This window comes from Lytechinus variegatus, chromosome 8 (genome assembly GCF_018143015.1).
Source record: "Lytechinus variegatus isolate NC3 chromosome 8, Lvar_3.0, whole genome shotgun sequence".
NCBI lineage: Eukaryota > Metazoa > Echinodermata > Echinoidea > Temnopleuroida > Toxopneustidae > Lytechinus > Lytechinus variegatus.
In genome coordinates, this window is record NC_054747.1 from 10,657,381 (window position 1) to 10,673,926 (window position 16,546).

At 36.6% G+C, this 16,546-nt stretch overlaps 1 protein-coding gene across 1 annotated transcript in view; it reads right to left on the minus strand.

The window, feature by feature from the left end:
* Nucleotides 1-16,546, minus strand: part of LOC121420638 (nodal modulator 1-like) — a 59,312-nt gene that overhangs the window by 1,726 nt on the left and 41,040 nt on the right. Inside the window, exons 19-26 of the mRNA XM_041615302.1 lie at nt 13,068-13,242; nt 12,311-12,437; nt 8,150-8,391; nt 6,974-7,115; nt 5,893-5,979; nt 3,787-3,897; nt 1,620-1,721; nt 45-164 (exon numbers count right to left, since the gene is read on the minus strand). Of these exons, the coding sequence (XP_041471236.1) occupies nt 45-164; nt 1,620-1,721; nt 3,787-3,897; nt 5,893-5,979; nt 6,974-7,115; nt 8,150-8,391; nt 12,311-12,437; nt 13,068-13,242 (1,106 nt within the window). The remainder of the gene's footprint in view (nt 1-44; nt 165-1,619; nt 1,722-3,786; nt 3,898-5,892; nt 5,980-6,973; nt 7,116-8,149; nt 8,392-12,310; nt 12,438-13,067; nt 13,243-16,546) is intronic.

Here is a 16,546-nt window from a genome sequence, read left to right on the forward strand (position 1 = left end):
CTCCTCATCATCACCATCACCTCCTACCCAGCCCATCATCTCACCTGAGGACTGAACGGCAGTGTGACATGTTTCTGGTATCCGGTGCTTGTAAAGCTTGCTTCTGGTAATGTATAATCATAGCTTGATCTGGGCAAGGTGGACTCAAGCTTTATCATGTACCTCTGAAACAACAAACAAAACCATTATTCACAAACCAGTTAATCATTGAAGTACATGTATGTTTGTCAGATTCCATATACGTATATGTCTGGGGAAAAAACATTAAATGTATTGTTTAACTTTGTGAGCAGCTGATTTAAAAACTTCTCAAACCAGGATAAAACATGTGTACAACAAGTGCATGTATTAGTAATAATAACCCTGAAAACAACCATTATTGAGAATGAAAAGCTAAAACTACAAGGCAAACCCTGATTTTGTAAATAGGCGTCTTATAGATACCTAAATAGTACACATAAGTGTATGGGATGAAATTAAGATGGTGTTTCCGGTCACTTTATATTTCAATTTTTGAAGCACTAAATAATCATTTTCGAATGCAATTTTTCCTGGGCTTCACTTTTGTAACATATCACAGACACAGGTGACAAGTGTGACCTTCTAGCTCAGATTTTTTAAAAGTCAAACCAATGTTAACCAATCACTTTAAGCACACAACAACTGGGCCCCACCTTACAAAGAGTTGTGATCGATCCAATCAACCTCGACAATATGGAAATCGATCAATGTCATAATTTCTACTACAAGATATTTGCGCAATGTCCTTTGTAAATAAAGAGAACACTGAATTTTCAAGAAAACAATGAATGTATAAATATACATCATATCTGGAAAATATTTTGAACAAACATGCAGTTCACATGTTGACGTTGCTGGCTTTCTATAGTTGTGGTTGATTGGATCAATCGCGACTCTTTGTAAGAGTCACGATTGATTGTACATTGTAGGTCAATGGAATCAATCGTAGAAAATTGTTCTACGATCATTGCTAAGCTTTGTGTTACAAGCCACTCGTCTTTAAAGGGATGGTCCGGGTTGAAAGTATTTATAGCTTAATAAATAGAGTAGTATTCACTTAGCAAAATTCCGAAACTTTCATCAAAATCGGATAACAAATAACAAAGTTATTGAATTTTAAAGTTTAGTAATATTTTGTAAAAACAATCGCCATGAATATTCATTAGGTGGACTGATGATGTCACATCTCCACTTGTTCTTTTGTATTTTATTATATGAAATTAGGTTTATTCAAATTTTGTCCTCCAAGAACTAGAAAAATTGGATTGACAGCTGATTTAGTGCATTAGATATTTATTGCTGCAACTTATTCCATCATAAGGAGACATGTTATTCACACAAGTATAAAATAATGAAAAAATTATGATTTTATGTAATAACATAAGAAAACGGATAGTAGAGATGTGACATCATCAGCTCGCCTAATGAATATTCATGACGACTGTTTTCACAAAATATTGCTAAACTTTAAACTTCAATAACTTTATTATTTGTTATCCGATTTTGATGAAATTTTCGGCGTTTTGATCAGTGAATTCTATTCTATGTATTAAGATATAAATATTTTCAGCCCGGACCATCCCTTTAATTTGACTTACCCTCCCGTCATTAGGCACAGCAGAGAACTGAAAGAAACTTCCCGTCTCTAACGAGAGAGTATGAATGGGTGAATCAGGATCCTCCTCACTGTATAAAGACACCTGGAAAATAAAAAATATATAACAATGTCAGAAATGAAACAATGTCCCTCTCCCTTCAACGAATATTTTCATGTATAATAAGTTTGATTGGCAGAGCTTGCAAGTGGCTTTTGTTTATTTTCCTTTCTATTATATTTCTATTTGTATTTTATGTTATGCACCCCCCCTCCATGTAAAGCAGTATGTGAATTACTGACAGATGTAGCTAACCTGCTGAACTATAACTGGCTGATTGACTGACTGACTGACTAACTAACTAAATAGAAGAATGAAAAATAATAAAAAAGGAATAAATGAATTAATAAATGAACAAATAGTATTCAGAAGCAATAATGTTTCTTCCTAGCTCTGTCTCTCTTTCACTTGTCTGTCTGTATGTCTCTTACTCTGTTTGTCTGTATCTCTCTGTGTCTGCATATCTCTCTCTTTCTCTGTTTCCTCCATCTCCCTCAGCAAACCCTTTTCAACTATTCATGTGGAGTGGCAATGTTTCTTCCCCTTTCCTCTCTCTTTCATCCCTTAGACCCTATTTATCCCTTCTTAACATTTTTTCTCGATAAGTCTGTAACGCAAAAGGATAGTCCCGCAACATTTAACAGTTTTTATCCTTTAAGTCTCACGCTTCTTGACCAAATTGAAGGACAGGCTATTGGTCCATAAACTTTAACCCTAAAAAGACTGGGGGGGGGGCCTTTTAGGCCCCCCCCTGTACATAAATCGCGATAACTTTTTTGCGCATGAAGCGTTCGCGCCGCCATTTCATGACTTTTTTCTCTTGAGTTTTGCGCAACTTTTGATACCAAATTTTTATACCCCCATGCCGCGGTTGCGGAGTTACGTAACATTTTCGTATCACATGTCATGTAAGAAATTGAAATTTGTATTCGTTTGTGTGTAAAGTGTATGGTATTTGAATGAATGTTATACACATTGTTTTCTAACTACATTTTTATTTGTTTCTTTCTATATTATGTCACTTGTGAATTCAAGTAGCAGTTCTAGGGTATGAAAATAATGAAAAACATTGCATAAAAAAATAAATACATACATAAGAAATGCAAAATAAAGAAATACATAAGAAATTAAAATCAAAGAAAAATATAAGAAAAGTAATGCAATAAAACATGCCAATTATTGTATTTCTCTACATAACGTATGCGGAGTACTTATTTGCATATCTAGTAATTACTAATTTGCATAAGCATATCTAATAATTCAAGCATGAAACAACACAATTCCATGATAAAGAACCTCTTCTTACAGCTGAAAACCTTGAAACAGGAATTTATGGACCGCAATAAGTACCAAAACATGAAAAATTCAATTTTTTGATGAAAATTTGCATATTCACATAATTAATTATGAATATAATTTGCCTAAATTATGTGATATCTCTTATGCTTTGTTTTCACCAGCTAGTGTACATGTAACACATCACTTGTTTATCTTCCAAGATTGCTTTGGCTCATTGCAAGAGAGTGTAATGCAATAAAACATGCCAAATGTTGTATTTCTCTACATAACGCGTGCAGAGTACTTATTTGCATATTTAGTAATTACTAATTTGCATAAGCATATCTAATAATTCAAGCACGAAATAACACAATTCCATGATAAACAACCTCTTCTTACAGCTGAAAACCTTGAAACGGGAATTTATGGACCGCAATAGGTACCAAAGTATGAAAAATTCAATTTTTTGATAAAAATTTGCATATTCACATAATTAATTATGCATATATTATAAAATACAATATCAGTATTTTGACTATGTTTTCTTTTAGAGGACATGACAAAGGATGTGTGTGCCAAATTTGGTTGCTATCGGATGACCAACAGCCGAGATCTTAGGGGGGGGGCCCAAAAGGCCCCCCCCCCAGTTTTTCTAGCCTCCAAAATAGCCCAGTCTTTTTAGGGTTAACCCGCTGAATACTGACATCTGTAATTCTCATAGACTTTGTACAGGTGCTGCCTGGTCCCGGTTGGCAGTGGGTTAATGGTGTGCCATTCTTCCTCCCTCTCTCCCCTTCTCTCTCTCTTCTCCTCTTTATTTCTCTTACTGTACCTTTAATGATGCCAAGTATTCATGCGGAGTGACGATATTTCCTCCTATATCAAACTGGTTGAGATGTCTGAACACGATGATCCTCAAATCCTTGATAACTTTTTGGCCAATCTATAATCAAATATTTAAAGTGAAATATAAAGTATTTATAAAAGAAAGCAATGCAAAGTGGTAATAAGTGTAAATAAAAGAACCTTCCCATCCCACACACTGGTTACTTTATGCTTTAGGAAATATCTGCAATAATCATATAATCCTTTATCAACCTTGAAGCCATCAAACAAAAATTTCATCAATTTTAAAGGTCAAGTCCACCTCAGAAAAATCTTGATTTGAATCAATAGAGAAAAATCAGACAAGCAAAATGCTGAAATTTTCATCAAAATTGGATGTAAAATAAGAAAGTTATGACATTTTAAACTTTCGCTTATTTTCAACCAAATAGTTATATGAACGAGCCAGTTACATCCAAATGATATTATGACAGAATCGATGATGTCACTCACTCACTATTTCTTTTGTTTTTTATTTTTTGAATTATACAATATTTCAATTTTACGAATTTGACGATTAGGACCTCCTTGCCTGAAGCACAAAATGTTAAAATAATGGAATTCCATGTGTTCAGGGAGGAATGAAACTTCATTTCACATGACAATGACGAGAAAATAAAAATATTTCATATTTCATATAATAAAATACAAAAGAAATAGTGAGTAATGTCATCAACTCTCTCATTTGGATGTAACTGGCTCGTTCATATAAATAAATATTTTGTTGAAAATAAGCGAAACTTTAAAATGCCATAACTTTCTTATTTTACATCCGATTTTGATAAAATTTTCAGTGTTATGCTTGTTGAATTTTTCTCTTTTTATTCAAATCAACTTTTTGTTAGGGTGGACTTGTCCTTTAACTACAAGTTTATGGAACAAAAGCTGCATGCAATTGTTATCTTGGCCCACAGCCTATAACCATGCACAAATGAACACATATAAGCAGCACACTCCATATTACATGCGCTCAGCGGCCAGCAACTATCAGATCCGAATGTGCAGATTGACAAACAGCTGTGTTATGGATTCAGGATTCAGCTCTGGGCAACAGGCCAAAAGATGACAGCGGTGCAATGAATTACTGATATAATAAGCAACATTTAAGCAGCACTTTATATCAATGTTTCGGAGTGACACATATGATCTTAGTATGGCTATCCTAATCGGGGCACTCTGGCCTAAACCTGAATGGAGAGGAACAGAATGAAGATAGAGGCCTTGACAAAGGATACAAGTGCTATGTCAGGATCTGAAAAAGAGGACCTTGCGGTTGTAAGTCCGACGACTTATCTACATAAAAGTTGTAAGATCATTCTTGGAATGAAAAATAAATTTTCATTAATTTTTTAATCAATTCCTTGTCCTAAGGAACTAGAAATATCACTGAAGGTGATTAATATCTGCGCCCTATGGCATTATCATAGTTATGCAGTTTAATATAATCTCGCATTTCTTTACCCCAACATGAATATTTGTACATGTATTAACTTACATGTACATGATTCACCAGGAGTTTTCCTGGATTTTGGGCTATAATATGTGGTTACCATGGCAATGCAATTTCAGACGAATGCAAAAAATGTATCTTGCATATTTTTACCTCAGGACCAATGTGTGTGCCAAATTTCAAGAGAATTGGTCAAAAAACGATTAAGAAGTTCGAACCACAAGATTTTTATCTAATTTTTGCCATGATAAACAGTAACCATGGCAACACAGTTTCCAACGAATGCAAAAAAATGCGTCTTGCACGTCTTTACCAAGACCAATGTATGTTCTGAATTTCATGGAACTGGTTGCAAGATTGACAACAAACCGACTGCCCAAGCATTGCTTTTAAAGGGGTCCTAAAACCAATTTGTCTATGCTATAATCTAATTGATGCATGTTTTCGTACTCATTTACGTTGTATGTATATCTATTTTGATTATGTGATGTTTTGATTTTGAATAAATAAACTTGAACTTGCCCGACCACACCCTGATCCCTATACACCCCTTTCAAACTTTGTTTGGCAGGGGTATCATATCATCAAAATGCTTGTACTCACGGTGACAGTTTGTGTTTTTGGCGATGCTCTCTCGATATGACCGTTGCTCTCACAGTCTTTCAGCTGGATCTTGTAGTCACAGTTTGGCTGCAATAAACACAATAATATCAGTTATCCTAGTCTAAATCAAGACAATGCAAACGGCATAACAAGGCCCAAGTCACAGATCCCCTCATACATGTACTACAAACCATATCATCCGTAGTTATGTACATGTACCTGAATAAAAAAATAAATAATAACAACAAAGGCAAGGAAGGACTATTTGACATCAAAACCACTACCTCTCCCATATCATACAACTCCTAAATGTTCTATAATCTGATTGGTCCAAATCGGATTACATGTACATGATATTCAGCAAATTGCACTATGGCATCCAAAATGCACTATCCTGCACTCTGACGTCAGAGTTGCATAAAACAAACAATACACGCATTCTTGTGCATAGAGGACCTAAATAATGAACTCTGTGCTCGACTCGCCTAATGGATATACCCGCAGTCGCTCCTGCCAACCTCGGTGCGGTATATCCATTGGCCCTGCTCGCACATCGTTCAATATTTGGCCCTGCATGCACGCGCTTTCGTGCATTATTTGTATACTATACCACACGACGCCCAAAGACAGTTGTACACCAAACGAACACTACTAACATGAGTTGCAAGGTGCTGATAAGCCTCGACACTGAACACCTGTCTGACTACCATGCTGTCTGCGACTCACGTATGCGCGTTTTGCCATAGCAACTGGGAAAATGCGCTTACTAATGCGTATGCGCGCTGTTTATCATATACACGTCGTGCAACTCTGCTGTCTGATTGGCTGGAATTTAGACTGAGCTTGCGATCCACTCATTAGGATTCGATATGGCAAATCGTTACGATTTTCCTTGCGACTCGTCTCTGACCGGTCTGCGACTATCAACCTACGAGAGCTGTGACGTCACATCTCCCCTCACCCAGTCGCAAGCCAGTCGTACACCAGTCGGGTCGTAAGGTGTGCCGTGGCCTTAAAACGTTCGGTATTCCTTTTATCTCAAAATCACAACATGGTGGATGCCATTTGACCTCTGACCTACCTGGAGTCCTCTGATTCTAAAGTTGCCTTCTTCGTCCGACACTCCTTCCTCTACGACCTGACCGCAGCTCTCCTCTGAGTGAGCTTCAACTGAGATTCCTGGCTCTGGTTCTCCGTTTAGTGACGTCACTGATCCGTAACAGCTGTAGGAAAATGAAATAAAGTAACACATGTGACAACCACTACACATACATTAAACTTATTCAGCACATTACAACTGCAGAAAAATAAAATAAAGTAACACACTTTAGGAAGATAACATGAAATGTGTCGACAGGGATTCATGGCTCAGGCTTTCCGTTTGGGGACGTCACTGATCCGTAACAGCTGTAGGAAAATAGAATAAAGTAACACATGTTGCAAACGCTACAGACACATTAACCTTATTCAGTCCATAACAGCTATAGGAAAGTAGAATAAAGTGACACATGTTAGAAAACCAGCATTGATTGCTTCAATAGAGATTCCTGGCTTTAATAGGCTTTCTGCTTGGGGACTTCCATAGGAAAACAGAACAAAGTAATACTAATATGCAATATTTATATAGTGCTTAATACAAATGTTTCAAAGCGCTGCATACTATTACCCAGCTTTAGCACGGCTACCCTGATAGGACGCTCGAGCATTCAAGGAATTCCTTCCTACCAAGTACCCATTTACTACACCTGGGTGAAGAGTGGCAAATGTTGATAAACACCTTGCCTAAGGACACGGGTGCTGCAGTGGGATTTGAACCCCGGACCTTGTGGTTCAAAGTCCAGAGACTTATCCACTGAACCACAACACCTCTACAAATAATAATAATAATAATAGCTGGATTTATATATATCGTGCTTTTTTCCTGAGGATACAAAGCGCTTGCTATTATTACCACGGCTTTAGCTCAAGCTACCATCACCGGCGCTCAGTGCACGCAAGGAATTTATCCTGCCGGGTACCATTTCACCTTACCTGGGTAGAGTGCAGCAGTGTGGATAAATTTCTTGCTGAAGGAAAACATGCCATGGCTAGGATTTGATCCCATGACCCTCTGTTTGAAAGGTGAGAGTCAGAACCACGATGCACCCAAGTAAGTAACACCTCTATAAGTAACACTTATTACAAACACTACAGCTACTACTATTACCATTTTATAAAATGAAATCATACAGCACACTGAACAACTCAGGTAGCTCACCTGAAGGCTACCCGACGACCTTTGACCTTGATGTCTACGACCGACCCCTCGCTGACCTCTATCATCTGGGTACTTGGTTCAAATTCAAACTCCTTCATCAATGCTCGCAGGAAGTAGGTGTCTGGTCCAAGGTCACCAAAGGTCAAGATACCGTCATCCTTGGTCAGGTTGTTGCTACGGAAGTTTCCTCCGCTCAATGACAGAAGCACTCCTGAGAGGGCGCTGTTCTCTCCATCCGCTACCTGTGGTTATATGAATTTGATCCATAGAGTAAAGAAAATATTCTCAGATTTTGAAAATTTAAGCAGATTGAAGATTAATATGGATAAAACAAACTTTTTATGGTTGGGAGAAGAAAGAGATAGACCAGGTTTACCACTTCTTGGACATTGGTTACAACATATCAAAATCTTAGGGGTATATTTCGCACCAGATTGTAAAGTCAAAGATGATTTGAATTATAAGGAAATCTTGAGTAAAATTAAAAGACTTATTGGTTGGTGGAAACAAAGAGATCTTACAATGTATGGTAAAATAAAACTTTTGAAAATGTATGCATTTTCAAAATTAAATTATGTTTCTTCACTGATGACAGTCCCAAAAGACGTTTTTAAGGAAATAGAAAAAATTTCTTTCAATTTTATTTGGGGAGGAAAAGATAGAATAAAACGCAAGGTTCTATATCAAGACTATTCTGTTGGAGGACTGAGAGCTCCAAATTTTGAGGTCTTTGTTAAAACCCAACGGATAATGTGGATTAAACGTTTACTAGATGGAGGGGAAAGCTGGGGTTGGAAAGCAACCTTCGAATATTTTTTTAGTTTTTTAGGTGGTCGAATCATATTTCTGTGTGATTATGATACGAGTAGAATGAATTTGAAAGGTATACCATTATTTTACATAAATATGCTGAAGGCATGGCACGAATTGGATAAGTGTAGACATATTGGAGGGAAAAGTAATCCCATTATTTTTAATAACAAGCGTATATGCCTCAATAATAAGACCATTTTTGATATTGAATTATTTCAGAAAGGTATAGTTAAGGTCTCGGATATAATAGTTGGAGGTCAATTAAGACCAGTTTCATACTGGTATAATAAAAAATTTTCATCTGAAAACTTGCTCAAAATTCAAAAGATATTTTCAGTAATAACAGAAGAGTGGATACAAGGTGACTTTATGGAAATAGATACAGACAACTTGGAAATTCAATTGATGATATGTGGGCATGTTCAGAAACTATGTGATATAAAATCTAGACGAATATATGACCACTTCATTGAAAATTTTCAAATTGATTATGTATTTCATGTTACAGATGGGCAATCCGAATATGATTTGGGAATGGGGGAACTGAAAGAAGTATTTCCAAGACTGAGATGTGCAATGCTATGCAATAAACACAGAGAATTTCAATACAAACAATTACAAGGGGCTGTGTACATGAAAAGGGAACTTTTTAAATTTGGTTTTGAGACAGATAATTTGTGCTCCTTTTGTAAAAAAGAAGTTGAGACTTACCAACATCTATTTTTGTATTGTCCTGAAGTTAAGCAATTATGGGAAGAGATGAGTAAAATATTTCAACTGAATGAACTTGACGCTGACAATTGGAAAACAATATTCATGGGGATATCTGGAAATACTACAAGGGTAGCTGTAATAAACTGTATTATATTCTTAATCAAGTATATTATTTTTAGTTCAAGAAAGCAGGGAATATTGCCAACCGTACAGAAAGTGACACATTTGGTTAAAGAGTATAGAGATACGGAATATCAAATAGCGTTTAAAAAAGGGAAGCTGGGGATGCACTTGAGGAAATGGGAACAAATCAATGCACACCTTTCTTAATACCATGGATGTATTCGTTGCTTCACGTTGTTTGTGTTGTTTTTTTTTGTTTTGTTTTGTTTCATATACAGATAGTTGTACCAGAGCAGGAGGCATCGTGTGTGGGTGTACGTGTGTAGATGTGCGTGTGAGTTCTGTGACGGGGAAGGGGGGGGGGCTGTGGGTGATGGTGAGTTGAAGCGAGCTTGTGTGAGTGTTTGGGGAGAGAGATGAGGGGGAGGGGGTATGGGGGTTTTAGGTGAGTGTGTAGGGATGTTTTATGATAATAATCTTCCTCTAATTAACCTTGAAGTAATCTTTTATCCCTTTTGAAATTTATTTCTTTTACAATTATTATTTGCATAAGAGATTATTTCTATTTTATCCAGGAAAAAAGTCATTTTTTACAAAGTTTTTTTCTTTGTTATTTTGTCGTTTGATATGGGTTTTTTTTCACATTGTTATAGAAGAGAAATTTGGCAGTTTAATTTCATTTGTAATCATTTGTAATCTCATTGATATTGATATATTTATTTGTTTGTTTATTGATTGTATACATGCAAAGAATCTTTATTTTTATGAATTGTGATTGTAAACTTATTGATTTGAAAGAGGAAGAAAATAAAATACTATTCAAAACAAAAAAAAAACAAAAAAAAAAAGTGGTTCATTATTTTTTTCAGTTTTAGTAAGGCATAGCATTAACCCTAAATCTCCCGGGGTATTTTGATGCTTGTCATTCCCGGAGGGGGGGGGCCATTATGGCCCCCCTTTAAGATCTTGGCCGCCGATCGCGCGAGCGACGCAAAAATTTGCACGCTGGTAGTGTGCGATGTAATCTACAAGGCTGTATGGTAAAATTTTCCAAAATAATGAGATTTTATTTTATATGAATTAATTATGCTAATTTATGCATAAATCATACTTTTTGCTGTAATTCACTAAATAAAGCTCCTAGAATGCTAATTTTTGGTAAAAATTTTCTTTGTAGCATTCTTAATGATTATCGTTATTCAAAAAAACTTTGGTTTGGAAATGAATTTCTTAAGTATTTTATTGTTTTATGAATTTCTTATGTATTTCTTTTTTTGTTTTTTGTTTTTTATTGTTTATTCAATGGAAATTGTTCCAGACATAATTCTGATCATAAACAAGGCAAAATTAATTAAGTTTAATCAGTAAAAGTAGAAATAATGATCTATACATTTATGAATTTTGGCTAAATACGCAATTTGCATTGGATTTGTACATGAAATCACGTTTATGAGCAATTTTGGGTCTGACATGCACTTGCATAATGTTGCGTAATGTCGTAACCGGACGTCACAACTTTGGTCTCAAAATTTGCGCGAGACTTGAATGTAAAAAGTCAGTGAGCTGCGAGGTGAACAAATTTCGCGCAGCAGATATATCGCGAAAATTGTTGAGGGGGGGGGGCCATTATGCCCCCCCCGGGAGAATTAGGGTTAAAAGGACACTTAGGAAAACATTTACATTAATGTACTGATCAACCTTCTAATCAACGTTCATTTTAGAAATGCTTAATTTTAGACTCGATGGTAATGATGATATTTCTACATTAAGCATCAAGCATTAAAGCATCAAACTGAATCTGGTATTAAACCTAATGATAAAAGATGACATTACATCAATAAAAACAAGCCCCAAAGTATGGAGGAAAATGACATTTTATGAAATTTTTATAACAGGACCCATAAGGGAGCGGCTTGCATGTACTTTCACAAAACAAAATGTTAGAACAAATATTATGCAATTAAAGAGAAATGCCAGTAGTTGCAGTAAACACTGATTTCATGAGAAAGTCTGTAAAACCAGGCTTCATCGTCAGTATATCATCGGGGATCTAGATCTGGTACAGTTACATAAACTGAACATTGTGAAATCTTGAAATCTACGCTGAAAAATGTTCACGCTGAAGATCACCAACACAGATAGGCACACGTGGGACAGTGTATTATTATTGCTGGAATAAAGACCGGACGGAAGTGACCGAATCCACGCTTATTTTGCTTATTTCTCAGCAATTACTCAATTTCTTCCAGAATCCTTTGGCACATATTTTTTATTCATACAAACAGACACTTGGGTGATCATTATATTAGATTCTGTAAAAAGTCATTTTGAGATCGTTACCAGAACTGGAATCTATCTTTACCCTCTGATGACTTTGGCCAAATCTTTACTAATATATTTCTTTCTCAAGCCTGGGAGAACTTCCATTTCATCTTGTAAGTCACACTTAAATGTTTATGACTCCCCCCACTCTCTTGGGAGCCTATTCTCCTTTTTTGACGAGACCCTTACCTCGATCCTGATCTTGCCCAGCTTGAACGCCCTGAAGTAGCCCAGCTTGCCTTCCTCCTGCGTCAGGATGTAACCATCAAGAGAAGCTCCTACTTCATACTCACTCGTATCCGGTAACGGACCAACTCTGAAAGACAGAGAGAAAGAAATAAATAGCAAAAGGGCAATACCATGAAATATTCTAACTTTCAGTACTTCCCACCACTTTCTCCATTTAAGTGGAATCCGACCTCATATAGACAGATCAGAACTTGGCCACATCTGAATTGATCTTCACTATGAAATCAATAGGTGATACATTTTGTATGTACGTACATGAACATTCTTTAAGTTTTGGACCAAACCTAATGGAATTACCCTTAACTTTACATACTTCCCATCAATACCATCTCTATTTGCTTCACTGAATGATCTTTCAAAGCCTTAGCTTCATTTATAGGTAATCTCTCCCGGGAGTCAAGATGGCACTGTTGGAGGTATGTACACGCTGTGGACGGTGCCAACTGCCCATTATACATTATACATGTACAACGATTACAATGCAGCTGCAATGTTTTGAATGCCTTAACTCTGATGATTCTTGATTCGTGTATCCTCCGACTGCCGTTTTTAGAAGATGCTGGCTACTTGCCTCCGCCTCATTCTCTGCTGTATATTGTTCTAAAAGGAACCTAATACTGCCTTGTCTGCAGCAATTTACTTGCCATGCTTCCTAGGCAAGGTTCAATTCTCAAATGTTATTAGCTTATAGTCCTACCTGTATTGTCCTTTTTGGTCTGTCATCTGTGTAAGGGCTCCCTCTGTTGACCTCTCGGCTTGGTTTGTGGGTGTGATGGTCACCCTGACATCTGAAAGGGGTGGAGTCACCTGACCGGTAATAAACACTCCAGGACGTCCCTCAAATTCTGCAACCACTCCCGGACACTTCTCACCTGCATGTATGAAGAGGAAGAGAGAGAGAGAAAGAAATGGAGTCCATTGGTAGATCTTTGAAGGTTTGCATAGTATTTTTTAATACGTGCAGTAACTTGATCGTAATTCAAAGATCACCTTAAGACATACCTATTTGAATTGTGACTGATTTTAAATGTATTTTGTTGTATTCCATTTATGATTATAAGAAAGATGATTCATCCCTTCCCGTTCACTGGCTGTTCATGTGGGACCCGGTGTCCTCAGATTGCTAGAGCTCCTCTGAGTTATGTACTGACTGGATTTACCCCTTAAATTGTCAGTGAACGGGGCAGCTAGAGGGCACTGGGTTCCGCATGATGATGGGCTGATGGATGGGTTGGGGTGAATGAAGCAGATGTGAAATTATTATTACATTGTACTTGTTCATGGTTCTTGTGTAGTATTTATATAAATTTCTATAAAATCTAATTTTTCCATTGTAAAAGAAAACTGTTGCTCGGCTAGTGCCATGAGCGTCTACTGACGGTGTGTGCGCTCTACAAATATACACCATTATTATTATTGATGCAGGAAATCTGCATAAAACCATGGATTCAACCGATGATTTTCAAAACCACAAAGTTGTGAATTTGGGCCAATGTGGATAGTTGGATGGTATAATCAAAGGTCAAATTCACCCCACAAAAAATGTTGATTTGAATGAATAAAGAAAAATCACAATAGCAAAACGCTAAAAATTTCATCAACATTGGATGCAAAATAAGAAAGTTATATTTTAAACTTTTGCTTATTTTTTCGCAAAACAGTGATATGCACAAAAAGGACAAAAAGGACCAACTTGACTGAATCATATAGTATTAAACAGTTCTCATTCCACATGTTCAGGGAGGAAATTATCATTTCACTTGACAATGAGAAAAATAGGATTTTCCCTATTTCATATAATAAAATACAAAAGAAATAGTGAGTGGATGATGACGTCATCAGTCTCCTCATTTGCATACCCACCATGGTGTGCGTATAACTGTTTTGTGAAATTAAGAAAAAAATTAAAATGTCATAACTTTCTTATTTTACATCCGATTTTGATGAAATTTTAAGTGTTATGTTTGTAGGATTTTTCTCTTTTTATTCAAATCAATTTTTTGTTGGGGTGGACTTGTCCTTTAAAAGGTTTAACGAAAGAGATGTGAGAGATTGAGAAGTGTCTTTCATGAGACAAGGTAAAGTTCTTAAACGGAAAGTTCACCCTGATGAAAAGTTTGTGGTAAAAATATGAAAAAAAAACATCATTTGAAATATTGGTGAAGGTTTGAGGGAAATTCGATCAAAATTAAGAAAGTTACCACAATTCTAACTTTTTCATTGTGACATCATATAAGAGAAGTTGCCTCATATATAATGTGATATAAAATGCACACATTTCAATTTTTCATGGTTCACAATGACCTTTTTTTCTTTCAGTAGCGGGTGTGAAATGATTTGTCTGTTGGTACACTGAAGGTAAAATAAAAAAACATTTTCAATTTTCTTTTTTACTACATGATATATGGGGAAGCTGCACGCGTATGACATCACAAATTATAACAAAAAAAGTCTAATATTTTAAAATTTATTGGATTTTCCTCCAACCCTGACCAATATTTTTATATTTTTTTTCTTCCTATTTTTACAATAAACTTTTAGTCAGGGCAAACTTCCACTTTAAAAGGACTGTATAGATCAAGAGAAGTGATGAATGGGATCATAATGGGACAAGAAAAGATGAGAAATCTTGATAGTGATGAGTGGAAACTCACATCCATCTATAATCGATTCATATCCAAAATTCAGCTTAAAAAGCCACTGTGTACCGCATATCCATTTAAATGTAAATGTGCACGTTGGTGTTTAAGCATGACCTCATGTCATACTCCGCCCTGGGGAGTATTCCAGTCAGTCGCCGGTGAGGCCCACACAGTACTGGAAAAGCTACAATGACTTTCACATCCTATCGGGTACCCATTTAGCACCTGGGTCGAGAGTGGCAAAGTGTGGATTAACGCCTTGCCAAAGGACGCCAGACCGCGGTGGGATTCGAACACACGACCCTCTGTTTACAAGGCAAGAGTCAGAACCACTACACCACGGCTCCTCCATTTTGGTATATTCAATGATTTACCATGTCATATTTGGTAATATCGCCCTCACACTAATTAACGGTTCAATCAATCACAATAATAGCAAATTATCACATTTAACATTTTCACAGCTGAATAAATAATAGTAAGAAAAAAAACGTTTATATAATCAAAGTCCAAGGCCTTATCTGCACTAATAAAAATGTAATTTAACGGCCGCTATTCTGTTAAAATTCTATTTATGCTTTCAAGCTGAATGTCATACTGGGGTTTGTCTTATAAGACTACCGGTACATGTCCTTGGCTGGGTAAAGTTCATATTGAAACAGCCTGGGCTTGTTATTGATTCATATACACATCTTTCTTTCTCATACTGTCTCTCTCTCTGTCTTTTCGTGTCACTCTGTCTCTGATGCTCTTGTTGGCCCCTTGCCCCCCCCTTGGTCTTCTCTCTCTCTCTAACCCTCTCTCATAACTCAAAAGATACATTATCCTATCTTATGATTTCCACTCTTCAAATCAAAACCTCAACTGCTCCCAACAGCATCTGCACCTGCATTGCACCAACTAGATCAATGTTGAAACACATGTACCTTTCACAAGGCTGCCATCATTATCCAGCCTAATCGCTCACGATTAATTATCTTCAATGAACCATATTATGTCATTTAACTTAATCGCTTATGTTACGACCACAGTATTGTTGATTTGTTATAATACCTCTGTATATGTTGTTTATCTCGGATGTGAATGCACAAATAAATTAAAATCAAATCAAACAGCCCGGGCTTGGTATTGATTTATACTTCATACTCATCTCTCTTTCTCACCCCCCCCCTCTCTCTCAAACTTCTAAGAGTCTACTCTCTTCTTTGCTCCTCTCTCTTTCCCTCTCTAACACATATCCTATCTCTCCCTCTCTCCTTTTCTCTCACTCTTTCCCTCTCTCTAACACAGATCCTATCTCTCCCTCTCTCCTTTTCTCTCACTCTTTCCCTCTCTCTAACACAGATCCTATCTCTCCCTCTCCTTTTCTCTCACTCTTTCCCTCTCTCTAACACAGATCCTATCTCTCACTCTTTCCCTCTCTCTAACACAGATCCTATCTCTCCCTCTCTCCTTTTCTCTCACTCTTTCCCTCTCTCTAACACATATCCTATCTCTCCCTCTCTCCTTTTCTCTCACTCTTTCCCTCTCTCTA